General features: G+C 37.3%; 1 protein-coding gene across 5 annotated transcripts in view; it reads right to left on the bottom strand.

Annotated features, from left to right (window-relative positions):
- Positions 1–13,335, bottom strand: part of IRAG2 (inositol 1,4,5-triphosphate receptor associated 2) — a 94,168-nt gene that overhangs the window by 35,826 nt on the left and 45,007 nt on the right. Inside the window, exons 18-20 of one of the 5 annotated variants that reach the window (XM_070270082.1) lie at positions 8,685–8,799; positions 8,090–8,252; positions 1,039–1,100 (exon numbers count right to left, since the gene is read on the bottom strand). In XM_070270082.1, the coding sequence (XP_070126183.1) occupies positions 1,039–1,100; positions 8,090–8,252; positions 8,685–8,799 (340 nt within the window). Of the gene's footprint in view, positions 1–1,038; positions 1,101–8,089; positions 8,554–8,684; positions 8,800–13,335 lie in introns of those variants that run through there. The other 4 variants (XM_070270085.1, XM_023643246.2, XM_070270083.1 and 1 more) reach the window with 4 other exon arrangements.

Genomic DNA, 13,335 nt, shown 5'->3' with positions numbered 1-13,335 from the left:
CATATTAGACTTAAGAGAAGATATGAGGCTACCTGAGGAGGGTAAACGGACCAGTTCTTTATTTTGTGTTCTACTTTAAGGGAACAAATTTGTCATGGTAAACCTCTCCTTGCATTTTCCCCGTTACTTGTTCTAGGAATGAAATCCAAAGAGCAGGGACAGGAAACTGAATGGCTTTGTCATTGAAATCTTTAGGCAGACGCCAAGGAAGCTCTTTGGGCGTGTAACTCACATCAGTGAAAATGGCGTCTGTGAAAATTTTATAGCAATAAAATTGTGGCCTTAGTCCAAGAGGTAGATATATATCTATCATAGTTCCATTGTAATGGAAAATTTTATTGGTTCTTGAGATGATTAAAGCATATTTAGATAGGGAAGTTTTTCCAGTTCAATTTATCGTAGAAGGCTTTTAGGCACTCTGCCTAGCTAATCTCCCACATGAACAATTTTTTTTCTGCTTAAACAGATGTGTCTGCATTATGCCCTAGAAACAGATATATGCAAATATCACCCTTCTTTCTTCCCTCCTCCAGTCCCTTCCGCCAGTGCCAACCTTGCTATTCCTTATGTTCTTCCTTTACGAACAAAAAGGAGAAATTCACCAAATGTCACAAGGGAAAGAAATACCTGCAACTCTCCCAAGGATATCTTGAGATATCCAGACAGAAAGAAGTGGAAAGTTTAATTTAAATCTAGAAAAAAGAGACAGTAACCAGCAAAGCCCATTCAAGACTATCAGAAACGAGGTGCCTAGGACTGAAAAACTGGCCCTTTGCTAACAGACATAGTACATTCTGAAATGCTTTCTCTTTGAAAGATGTTATGAAGAGCCACTCACTAATGTGAGTTCTCCTCTCCTGTTTTTCTAAATGCTTTCAGTGCACAAGAGAATCAAGTCCACCAGAGCATTTTCCTCTCAGTTGGTTATTTAATTTTATGACTAAAATTATTCTACATCATAAATTATCTTCAAAACCTTATTCAAATTGGACATCTTCCCCACAGTACACAAACATCACAGGTTGGTTTTATTTTTACCTGAAACAGCAAGCCAAGGAGTTGTCCCTTAATTAACTTCTTTCTTGGTGATTCAGTTGTTGCTATAAAGAGAATTTATAACCAGTTTAACATGACAATTCCTAACCCCCTGTGCCTTAATTTATATCACAAACTTTGAACATCTTTAAATTTGGGGACTGAGGAAAGGAGAAAGAAAACAATGACTTCTGAGAATGGTATTCTCAATGCATGATTTGTGGAAATGGAAAATCAGGAGAACAAAGTAGGCTGGAGCAGCTAAACTATTATTACCCTTGGGTATTTAAAATTAACCTTGATAGAAGCAAACGAATTGTCTTCTAGAAGTGTCATAGAATTATTCAGTCTTAAAATGGAAATACACCATAAAAGTCATTCAGTCCAACTGCCTACTGATGTGGAAATCCTCTCTCCAGTAAGCCTCTGCTTGAGCTACAAGTGGTAGGAACCCTAGAAGTGGAGCCCCAGAACCCAAGAATCCTACAAGCAGGTCATGAGAACACTGATGTCCAGAGGATTTAAACGATAGCTGGTTATTCATGGAGCTGCGATCAGACTCACAGGTCAGGTTCAATTCATTATACTCTTCTGTGAAATTAAAAATATTCATCTTGGGGCCGGCCCCGTGGCTGAGTGGTTAAGTTTGCGTGCTCCGCTTTGGTGGCCCAGGGTTTCGGCAGTTCGGATTCTGGGCGCAGACATGGCACCGCTCATCAGCCCATGCTGAGGCGGCGTCCCACATGCCACAACTAGAAGGACCCACAACTAAAATATACAGCTATGTACTGGGGGGATTTGGGGAGAAAAAGCAAAAAAAAAAAAAAAAAGAAGATTGGCAATAGTTGTTAGCTCAGGTGCCAATCTTTAAAAAAAAAAAAAAAAATCGTCTTTCTTAATTGAAATCTGCTTCCCAGTACCTTCCAAATTCTCATCTCTGGAATAATGGAAATAGGAAAAAATACCTATTTAACTCTTTGAGTTTCACAGTAACGTATTACTTATTTGACAATTCATACTCTGAAATATAGCTAAGAACCAGAAAATAGGCCCAAATCTTTTGAACCAAAATAGATGTTGATATCCATGCCCTTTATTCATGTGGCAAATCCTCACACTTCCAACCAGTGGGCTCTGAATTTATACATAATTCTCACAAGCTTGACTTGACTGTTTGCTCAGCCCACAGATGATTAAAAACAAAAACTTAACGAGGGTAAGAAGATCTGCCGGCTGGAAGCATATTAATAGCTGCCACTATTTTTTTTTTTAAATCACTAACAGCCAGGAAAACTAACAGCAGATTCTCTGATGTCCAAAAGACAGGGCAGTCTGGTGCTTCTTATTTCAAAGACCAACAGTTTCATATCTCAATCGCCTGAAGAAATTCTGAGCCCTGAAAAGGATGCTAATATATGTGAAAAGAAGTATACAATCTAATTTTAAACTTTTTTTCAGAAAAAAAAAAAAAAGGCTTCAAAAGCTTCAATTATGTGGAAACTTACCCAAGTAAAATTCTATTTTGTAAGAATTCTTTTTTGTACAAGTAACCTATTTCTCAGCTAAGCTTGACATAGTGTTACCAGGCCCACTGGAGGAAAAAAAATATTTAAAAAAATATTTGTAACATATTTAATTAATTAAATTTTTTTAAATTCTTAATACTTAGAACTCTAGTAAATACTCATTTTTAAAAAAATTCTCTGAGCTCACTGTATTAAGAGTAAGGCTCTGTCCTCCTGTGGACCTATATTGGAGCAACAGCAACCACAGCTTCTAGAAGTGGCCAACATTATGTTTCTGAAGGTCATGATTCTCCAAAACACTGACTGTGAATTTCCAAATTAAAGCTTGTGTTTCAGAAGAAATAATGAGTTAGTATAAGACTGTCTAAATTGCCCATCTGCTCTCCCACCAGGCAATCTTAGGTTTTAGAAATAGTCCATCTCAAACCATTCAAATTGAAAACCTTATTTCAGCAGATGTTTTGTGCAACGTGTAGCAACGATTTCCATATGTTTCAAAAGGCAAAACAAGCTGGCTTATGACCCTAATTTGCCTCCACCTTTGCATTTTTCTTTACGTGTTTGGAGTTGGACCTGTCATATGTCTGGGCCATTTAAGTTTCACATGGAAGCAAGTGAAACAATGGCCACTGTATCCCCTGCTGTGGCCATCTATAATGTATGATGGGACCAGGTGTCTTGGATACATTGCCTTTGAAGAAAGCTGAGATAAAACATCTCTCTAAATGACTATGAAATAAGGCTTTTCAGGCAAAGGCGTTGCAATTAATAGGCTGTTGAAAATCAAAACCATCATATTAGAGTTGTAATAATGTTAGCTATCAATGGTGGCTGACATTTATGGAGTATGGACTTTTATAACACAATGTATGTGTTATCTCATGTTCTATAAAATTGTGCATTAAAAATATCAGGGTTCATCGAAAACCACAGAGTAGGAGAAAATAATTCACAAGACATGTTTCTCAAAGGACTTGTATCCAAAATATGTAAAGAAATCTTACAACTCAATAACAGAAGGACAAATGTCTTAATTTGAAATGGACAAAAGACCTAGATACTTCACAAAGAAGATACATAATAGCCAATCAGCACAACAAATGAAAATCACAATGAGATACCCAGAAGAATGGCAAAAATTATTGACACTAGCAAATATTGGAGCTGTGGAGCACCTGGAACTCCCACACATTGCTGGTGGGAGTGTGAAATGCTACAAACGCTATGGAAAACTGTTTGGCAGTTTCTTAAAAAGTTAGAGTTTCAACCACACTGTGACCTTACAACTCTCCTCCTAGATATGTATCCTGGGTTAAATAAAAACCCATGGCCACACAAAGACCCACATACAGATGTTCACAGTGGCTTTTTCCATAGCATTCTCAAACTGTAAATAATTTAGATGTCCAATAATAGGAGAAAAGATAATCAAATTGTAGAATGTTCATACAAAGAATTATGACCAACAACGAAAAGGGTGTATCACTGATGAACATGATATAGATAAATAATATGCTGAAGGAAAGAAGACAGACACACACAAAAGTACATACTGAAAACTCAGTTCTGGAATAAGCTACACTAACTCATCAGTGATAGCAATCAGATCAGTGGTTGCCCCTGGAGCAGTGGGGTGGGGAGGAAGAGTGACTGGTAACTAGCACAAGGGAACTGCCTGGAGTTATAGGAGCTCTGTGTTTCCATGTGCATTTGTCAAACTGGTTGACCAGTACACTTAAGATCTGAACATCTTATGATACATTAACTATGCATCAATAAAAATAATTTCAAAATTACAACAAGAAAATAACAGGGTTTATGAGATAAGGCTAGGAAGAGATCACTAAAAAAGTATATGCAACATTGTAACCAGAGCACAAACAAACACAATTATTAAATTATTAGTATCTAGGAAGATAACTTGGATCACCAAGACATGCATCTTAAAAAGGCTAAAGGCTGCTCCACAGGATAGTGGAAACACATAAAAACAATAGAGTGGAAATGCTGGTGACACTCTAAATGGCACAGTGCTGGTAGGGTGCTAAGAAAATGCAGATGGAAGTGGAACTCTGAGGCAGCGGGGCTGCTAAAATGAACGCAGGAGGGGGTACAATCTGCCGCAAGCCAGAGCTCATCGAGGCTGGGGTGGCATTTCTCTGGGGAGGGAGGCCCAGGTGCAGGCGCTTGTTTGTAATTTTCTTAAAATAAAGCCAAAAGGGCCCCTGCTGCCTGTCAGCCGCCAAGCTGAGGACTTTTTCCTTTCCTGCTGAAGGTTATAGCTCTCTTCCTACCAATCCAGATCCTATTCCCAGGAAAATCGTAAATGAAACAATATAACTTCTATATTATACTAACGTGTCGTTACCCATTTGTCAGTCATGAATGAGGTAATTCATGTAACAGAAACATGCACGAGCCGATGAGACTGGACCAAGGATGGTCAAGCACTAGCTACTGTTTTGCATTTAGTGTGTTATTTATAAATTAACAACTACTGCATTTTCTGAAAGAGGACACTAAGGCTCGGAGAGGTAAACTGATTCGGCCAACTTTATCTAGTTTCTTTTTTGTAGACTTAGAATCAGAACATAGGTTTGTTTAATTTCAAATCTCATGATCTTAATCACGATACTATACTGCCTCCTATATTATCATCCATACCTGCATCTTTCATTTGGGAAAACTTAGGGCCCCACCCCATCAGGGCTGTTGAGCAAGCTACATTTGACTTTGGTTTTCTCCTTGGTCTTCACCTCAACACCTATCTTTGAGTGTCTCCATCATCTGAATCCCCCTTCCTCATCTCACTTCCCTCTTGAGTACTGACTGCTCAGGCCACGTGGCTCTCATCTTGCATTCATCCTCAAAGCTGTAAGGCTGTTATCTATCCCATACCTCACACCCTCCATGCTAAGAATAGCAAGCTAGAAGAGAGTTTCCAGTGAAAGCCTTCTCTACACCAGCAAGTTCATATACAGATACGATGTTCAAACAGGGAATTGTGATATACGGGAGATTCTCAGCCTCTCCCCCCAAGGAAATATTTATGGTTTCTAAAGGTAATTGCCTCATAGTCTATGAAGGCAGTGACTCAATGAAGATTTCATGTTAGATAGGGTCAAAAAGAGGATGAATAGTAAAGGAGTGGGTGTTTGGAGTAGATCCATTAGTTTACATTCTGTGAACATTATTTACTCTAATATGCTGGATGCACACCCCAGATTTAAGAGGCTTTTTTATTTCCTTTTTAGAGCAAACACCCATTTATACATCCAGTATCGCCTTTGTTAACAAGATACTTAGATACATATGAAGGTAAGAAGCAGAAGAAAGAAAATATATAAATAACCATTCAAGAAATTTAACAGTTCCAATGGCACATTTCGTGGAGGCAAGCTTGTACATTAGTAACCTCATAAACCAGTCCAGTCCTAGCAGCAACTGAAAACTTTAGCAATATTATTTATTCAACATTAAGCTCAGGATTTCTAATCAAATGTCATAAACAGTTTCCTAGTTCCAGCTTGTGAACTTTGTCATTGACCTGAACATTTGGACAAAACATCCCCACACATAATGAAACTTCCTTAGATGCAACAGAAAGCAATTGCCTTAAATAATTAATGCACTTATTAAGCTAACCAGAAAGTTTCAGAAGAACTAAGTGGATTTAAATAGTTCTATTTTCTGACTCAGAACTCAAACGTCTGACTCAGAATTCAAACAGCATGTGGTGGCGGTGGTCATGGTGGAAGGTGCAAGGATGTGTTTGTGTGATAACTGTTTCTATCTCATTGACATTTGTTCACAGTCTATCTGGAAAATCTTCTATACAGAACACTACAAAAAATATGTGCCACCTAAATTTCCCTCTTACTGAAAAGGTTGACTTTTAAGGGCATTACTAGAAGGATCTTCATAAGCAAATGGCTTAAGAGCAAAATCTTGATATGGATGCCTTCTCTGGGCAGCAAAAGATATAAACAAGTAAAGGAGTTCATAAAGCCAGGCAGATTCTGGGCAACTCAAGACAAAAAGGAGGCATCTACCCCACTTTATCCAGCCAGAAAAAATGCATGCACTCAACTTGGGGCAGCTTTCTTATTCTGTTTTTAATAATATTTGGACCAATTATTCCCCGAGGATAAAGTGGGAAGACAATAACAGGATCATGATATCAAGAATGTACATTTTGGGATAAATTACAAAAGTACTCTTCAAAGAAGGTTCTACAAGGAAGTCATGGAAGGTTGGGAGAGGAGATAAATTCTTAGTTTTATTAAACTATGGTGTGTAATATTGATTTAATCAAAAGATAAATATAACTGGACGAAAAGATTAGTCCTCTAAGCACAGTGCTATAAAAGCAAACATACTATAAACCAAATTTGGAATGCCTTATTATTCATGTCTCAATGTGAACACTTCTAATCACAAGGGAGCCTTGTCCAAGGCTCTCTGAGCAATCATAAAAATAACATATAGATTATGTAATTTAAAGCATGCCTTACATTGTCTGACAGAATGAAGTGAACTGATACTCAGTTACTGAAAACTAGCAAGTTAAAAATAATAATAAAATGTTGAATAATCACTGCTTTTTAGAACTAGCCAATTCCTTTAAACTCTTAAACAGCTTTCTGAGATAACAGTAGGAAGGGTACAATAAATCCCAAATAAACACAAGCCTGAAAATTTCCATCTCTAGCTTACCTTAAGCTTATATTTAGTTGTTTACTACCCAAACCAATAACTTTCTATAAAAAGAACATTTATGCTGCCAGAACAAGAAGCTGGCTGAACAAAAGCGGTTGTCTGATAAATGGTCAAACAAATAAGCTTTCTTTTTACCAAACTATATTTCTAGAATAAAATTAGCTTATAAATAATTCGACATCTCTAATTTGACAGCTGTCTTCTCACCTAAATCCTTAATAAACACTTACCCACTTTTAGGTGATACAGAAAAATGACAAATACTCTAATTTCTTAAAGAAAAATACATATGTAAAGAACATATTAAAATTCAAAAAGAATTTTCACATATATTTACTGTCTTGATACACGTTGAATTCATAAGTATTTTTCCCAACCCTAAAATTACTATGTAGAAGAAAATGGAGATCCAGGGCCCGTCCTATCATATGATGGGTACAAACTAGCTCATAAAATCAGGGTAGAATATGTAAACAGTTTGCAAGTTCTAATTATCCCACGCATACAAGATTTTTTCCTTGTTTACTTTTACAGATATTGAGAAGTTTTATTTAATTTTTAAAGAAATAACAGTCATGGACAAATCCAGCTTGTAATCAACAACCAAAAGGGAAAGTTAATGGTTAAATCCATCGACCTAGCCACTAGGCAAAGATCTCTGAAAGCCCACAATACTGCCTTCTGGAACCATTCCATTGTCCTAAATGCAGTAATAACACAGCAGCTATAATCTAGAAAAATAGCTGTACTTCTTTCACCCCACCTCACAGTGGACTGAACTGGGGACAAAACAAATATTTGCTACTCACTTTTCAGTTTTCTTGTCTTCTGCTCAAGTGTCTGGCAAGTGTTCACTAACTCAGTATTTATAGCCTGCAGAGTCCGTTGTTCCGAAATTGCTTCCTCTAATTTATGCAGCAAAGACTTAGCTTTTTCACTGGCACCGTGGGCTGCCCGATCTCGATCCTCAACCTGGATACGTACAACTAGTTAAGACTGGATCTTAGCAGGGTGGCCAGGAAAGAAAGCAACTGAGCGCTCACTCGTATTAGGCACACGAAACTGAAAATGTGCTTTCCTTCTCAGGGAAGTGATAAGCCTCTACTGCACTTCTGCAATTCTGTGTTTGCATGGCTTTGTGTGCCTGAGCTATTTCCACAGCGGTAAAAGTCCTGATATGTCAAGTTGCCTCTTTCTGCAAAGTTGCCTCTTTCATCAGCAGGCTGTTGACACCGCCTCTTTTACAACTCCCCCTTTACTTCCTCCGCTCACTGCTAGTCACCAGGGACTGCACTTCACAGTTCCTCTTTGTTTTTTTTTGTTCCTCCTCCATTTTTACTTCACGGTTTTGAGGACATCTGGGAAGACTTCCCCTGAATATAACGTAGTCAAAGTCCACGCTACCTGCTCCTCTGCGTCCTCCAGCCGTTGGCTGGCTTCTTGGGCCTTCTTCCTGAGATTGGCTTCCTGGTTGACAGCATCTTCCTGCAGTTGTTTAATGGCTTCTAGTTGTTTCTGCCTAGAGTTAAAAAAAAAAAAAGTCCAAACCACAAGCTGTCAGTGACATTTCAATTAAGACTCATCCCTGGGATGTTGTGACAAATTAAACTTAATATACTTCCTCAGAGATGAGAGGAAAAAGTGAAAGTATAAATGCTTCACAAATATAGAATTTTAATTAAAGCAATCATATAGATTACTCAGCCTGATACCCTCGCTTTACAGATAAGGACATTGAGTTTCCTATTACACGTTGGAATATTCAGTTTCCCACAAGCTACACTCATAGTACTTAGCATCGGTAGCCAATTGCTTAGAGGATGGTGCCACAATGAGGTCACTGTGACAGGTGCAGTGTTTACACATCACAGCTGGCTTTTTCAGAAAAAGAAAGGAAAGGAAAAGGGAGGGAGGGGAAAGAAAAAAGAGAAAAGAAAAGAAATAAGAGCTTTGTTTCACGATCTTAGTCTTTCTCCTTAAGAGTCGTCTCGCACGGTATAAGTATGTGCTATGAGCACGGGAAGGGCTACTCCCGAGCACAGACGAAAGCTGGCTGTTGGTATTTCCACTCCAGTCCTCTCTTTTCTGAAGCCTTTTCCCTCCCATTCTTCCTGACCCCCAATCTCCTACTGTTATGTTACCTTTTGGATCCAACCCTAATCCCCAAAATATATAAAAATGCATCTGCTCTCTGTTACCTGATGAGATTATCTAAACTATGCTATGTATCAATATAACAATGACTATCTGGAAACAACTTGACCTGAACAAGGACCTCAGCTCAAATGGATGATAAACTTGGGGAGTTTCAAAGCAGCGAGGAAGACGTTGTCAGGTTTAGGCCTTTTGTGTACTTCTCAAATGTTAACACATAGTCAGAATCCCATTGTACACTGGCACAAATTCAGCCTTTATTACAAGAAGGACCACATGAAAGAAAAGTTTGGTCTCATAGAATGCTTTACCATTATGGTAAACCAGCAAACAAAACCGTAAACAAAATGAAAACTACCTAAACACACATTCTACTGAGCATTGTTCAATAGCTTATAGTCAGCTTTTCCTTTTTTTAATTGTAATAAGAACATTTAACATGAGATCTACCCCCTTAACACATTTTTATGTGTACAATACAGTCTTGTTAACTATAGGCACAATGCTGTACAGCATATCTCTAGAACTTATTCATCTTGCATAACTAAAACTTTATGCTCATGCACAGCAACTCCTCATTTCCCCCTTCCCTAGGCCCTGGAAACCACCATTCCACTTTCTGCTTCTATGAGTTGACTATAGTTGTGCGTTGCTTAACAATGGGGATAGGTTCTGAGAAACACATCTTTAGGCAAGTTTGTCATTGTGCAGACATCACAGAGTGTACTTAAACAAATCTAGATAGTATAGCCTACTATATACACAGGCCCTATGGTACTAATCTTACGGGCTTACTGTCATATATGTGGATCTGTCATTGGCCAAAACATCATTACATGGCACATGGCTGTATTTTAGATACCTCATGTAAGTGGAATCATGCAGCATTTCTCTTTCTGTGACTGGTTTATTTCCCTTAGCATAATGTCCTCAAGATTCATCCATGTTGTCTCATGTGGCAAAATCTCTTTTTTTAAAAAAAAATTAAGCTTTTTAAAAAATCAATCTCCTTTTTTAAAAATTAGGAATAAAATAATATTCCATTGTATGTATATATCCTATTTTCTTTATTCATTCATCTATTGATGAACATTTAGGTTATTCCCACATTTGGCTATTGTGACTAATGCTGCAATGAACATGAGTGTGCAAATATGTCTTTGAGATTTTGCTTTGAATTCTTTTGGATATATACACAGAAGTGGAAATGCTGGATCACATGGTAGTTCTATTTTTAAGTTTTTGAGGAACCTCTATATTGTTTTCTATAGCAGTTTCACCATTTTACATTCCCACCAACAGTACACAAGGGTTTCAATTTCTCTACATCCTAGCCAACACTTGGTATCTTTTGGGTCTTTTTTTGATAACAGCCTTCCTAACAGGTGTGATTCATTCACCATTGTGAATGACTCATCGTGGTTTTTATTTGCATTTCCCTGATGATTGGTGATGTTGAACATCTTTTCATATATGCACTTGGCCAATTCTATGACTTCTTTGGAAAAATGTCTATTCAAGTCCTTTGCCCATTTTCAAATTAAGTTATTTGATTTTTTATTTTTGAGTTATAGAAGTTCCTCATATATTTTGAATATTAACCCCTTATCAGACATACAGTTTGCAAATATTTTCTCCCATTCCATAGGTTACCTTTACATTCTGTTAATTCCTTTGCTGTATAGAAGCTTTTTATCCTATGTAGACCCACTTGTCTATTTTTTTTTATTGTCTGTGCTTTTGATGTCATACTGGAGAAACCACTGCCAAGACCAATGTCATGAAGCCTTTCTCCCAAGTTTTCTTCTGAGTTTTACAGTTTTAGACCTTATGTTTAAGTCTTTAGTCCTTTCGGAGTTGATTTTTGTATACTGTGTACGATAAGGGTTCAACCTCATCCTTTTGCATGTGGATATCCAGTTTTCCCAACATCATTTGTTGAAAGGACTATCCTTTTCCCATCGTGTAGCCTTGGCATCCTAGTCAAAGATCAATTGACCATATGTGCATGGGTTTATTTCTGGGCATTCTATTCTATTCCCTTGGCCTATATGTGTGTCTTTAGGCCAGGACCACACCGTTTTAATTTTGAAATCAGAGAGGATGATACTTTGAGCTTTGTATTTCTTTCTCAAGATTGTTTTGGCTATTTAGGGTCCTTTGTGGATCCATATGAATATTAGGATTTTTTTCCTGTAAAAAATGCTGTTAGGATTTTCATAAAGATTGCTCTATAGATCACTTTGGATAGTATGGACATTTTAAATACTAAATCTTCCAATCCATGAACACAAGATAGTTTTTCACTTACTGTATTTTTTCAATTTCTTTCAGCAATCTTTTACAGTTTTCAGTGCGCAAGCCTTCACCTCCTTAAAGTTTATTCTTAAGTATTTTAATCATTTGGATGCTATTTTAAATGTGATTTTTTTCTCAGTTTCCAATAGTTCATTGTCAGTGAATAGAAATGCAACTGATTTTTGTATGCTGCAATTTTGCTGAACTTGTTTATTAGTTCTAACAGATTTTTATGGAGTCTTTCCATATATAAGATCATGTCATCTGCAAACAGATGATTTTACTTTTTCCTTTCCAATGTGGGTGCTTTTTATTTCTTTTTCTTGCCTAATTCCTCTAGTTAGGATTCCCAGTACTATGTTGCATAGAAGTGGTGAGAGCGGGCATCCTTACCTTGTTTCTGATCTTAGGGGAAAAGCTTTCAGTCTTTCACTATTGAGTATAACGTTAGCTATGGGCTTTTCAGAGACGGCCTTTATAATGTTGAGGTAGTTTCCTTCTATTTCTAGTTTTTAAAATATTTTTATCATGAAAGTGTATTGATTCTTGTCAAATGCTTTTCTGCATCAATTTAGATGATCATGTGATATTTATTCTTCATTCTGTTAACACAGTGTACCACATTAATTGATTTGTGTATGCTGAACTATCCTCACATCCCAGGGATAAATCTCACTTGGTCATGGTGTATGATCTTTGTGTTTTGGGTTTTTGTGTGTGGGTTTTTCTTGGTGAGGAAGATTGGCCCTGAGCTAATATCTGTGGCCAATTTTCTTCTTTTTGCTTGAGGAAGATTGTCACTGAGCTAACAGTTATGCCAATCTTCCTCTATTTTGTACGTGGGACGCCACCACCTCATGGCTTGATGAGCAGTGTGTAGGTCTGTGCCTGGGATCAGAGCATGCAAACCCCAGGCTGCCAAAGTGGAGAATGTGAACTTAACCACTGTGCCAGCGGGCCGGCCCCAGTGTATGATCTTTTTAATGTGCGGCTGAAATTGGCTTGCTAGTATTTTGTCGAGGATTTTTGCATCTATATTCACCAGGAATATTGGCCTGTAGTTTTCTTTTGTTCTAGTGTCCTTGGTTTTGGTGTCAGGATAATGCTGGCCTCATAAAATGAATTAAGAAGTGGTCCGTCTTCTTCAATTTTTTGAAAGAGTTTCAAAAGGATTGGTGTTAATCTTCTTTAAATGTTTGGTAGAATTCACAGTGAAGCAATCATGTCCTGGGCTTCTCTTCATTGGGAGGTTGTTGAATACTGTTTCAATCTTCTTACTGGTTATTTTTCTGTTCAGATTTTCTGTTTTTTCCTGATTCAGTCTTGGTAGGTTGCATGTTTCTAGGGATTTATCCATTTCTTCAAGGTTATCCAATTTGTTTGTGTTTAATTGTTCAGAGCAGTCTTTTATGATCAGTATTTTTCTGTGGTATTAGTTGTAATGTGTCCTCTTCCATTTTTTATTTTATTTATTTGAGTCTCCTCTTTTTCTTAATGTAGCTAAGGGTTTGTCAATTTTGTTAATCTTTTCAAAAAGCCAACTTAGTTTCACTGTTTCTTTAAAAAATTTTTAAAAATTGTTTTCTATTCTCTATCTTTTTCA

This window comes from Equus caballus, chromosome 6 (assembly GCF_041296265.1).
Source record: "Equus caballus isolate H_3958 breed thoroughbred chromosome 6, TB-T2T, whole genome shotgun sequence".
Taxonomy (NCBI): domain Eukaryota; kingdom Metazoa; phylum Chordata; class Mammalia; order Perissodactyla; family Equidae; genus Equus; species Equus caballus.
The sequence above is the reverse complement of the archived record's forward strand: the minus strand, read 5'-3'. Positions and strand labels throughout refer to the sequence as shown.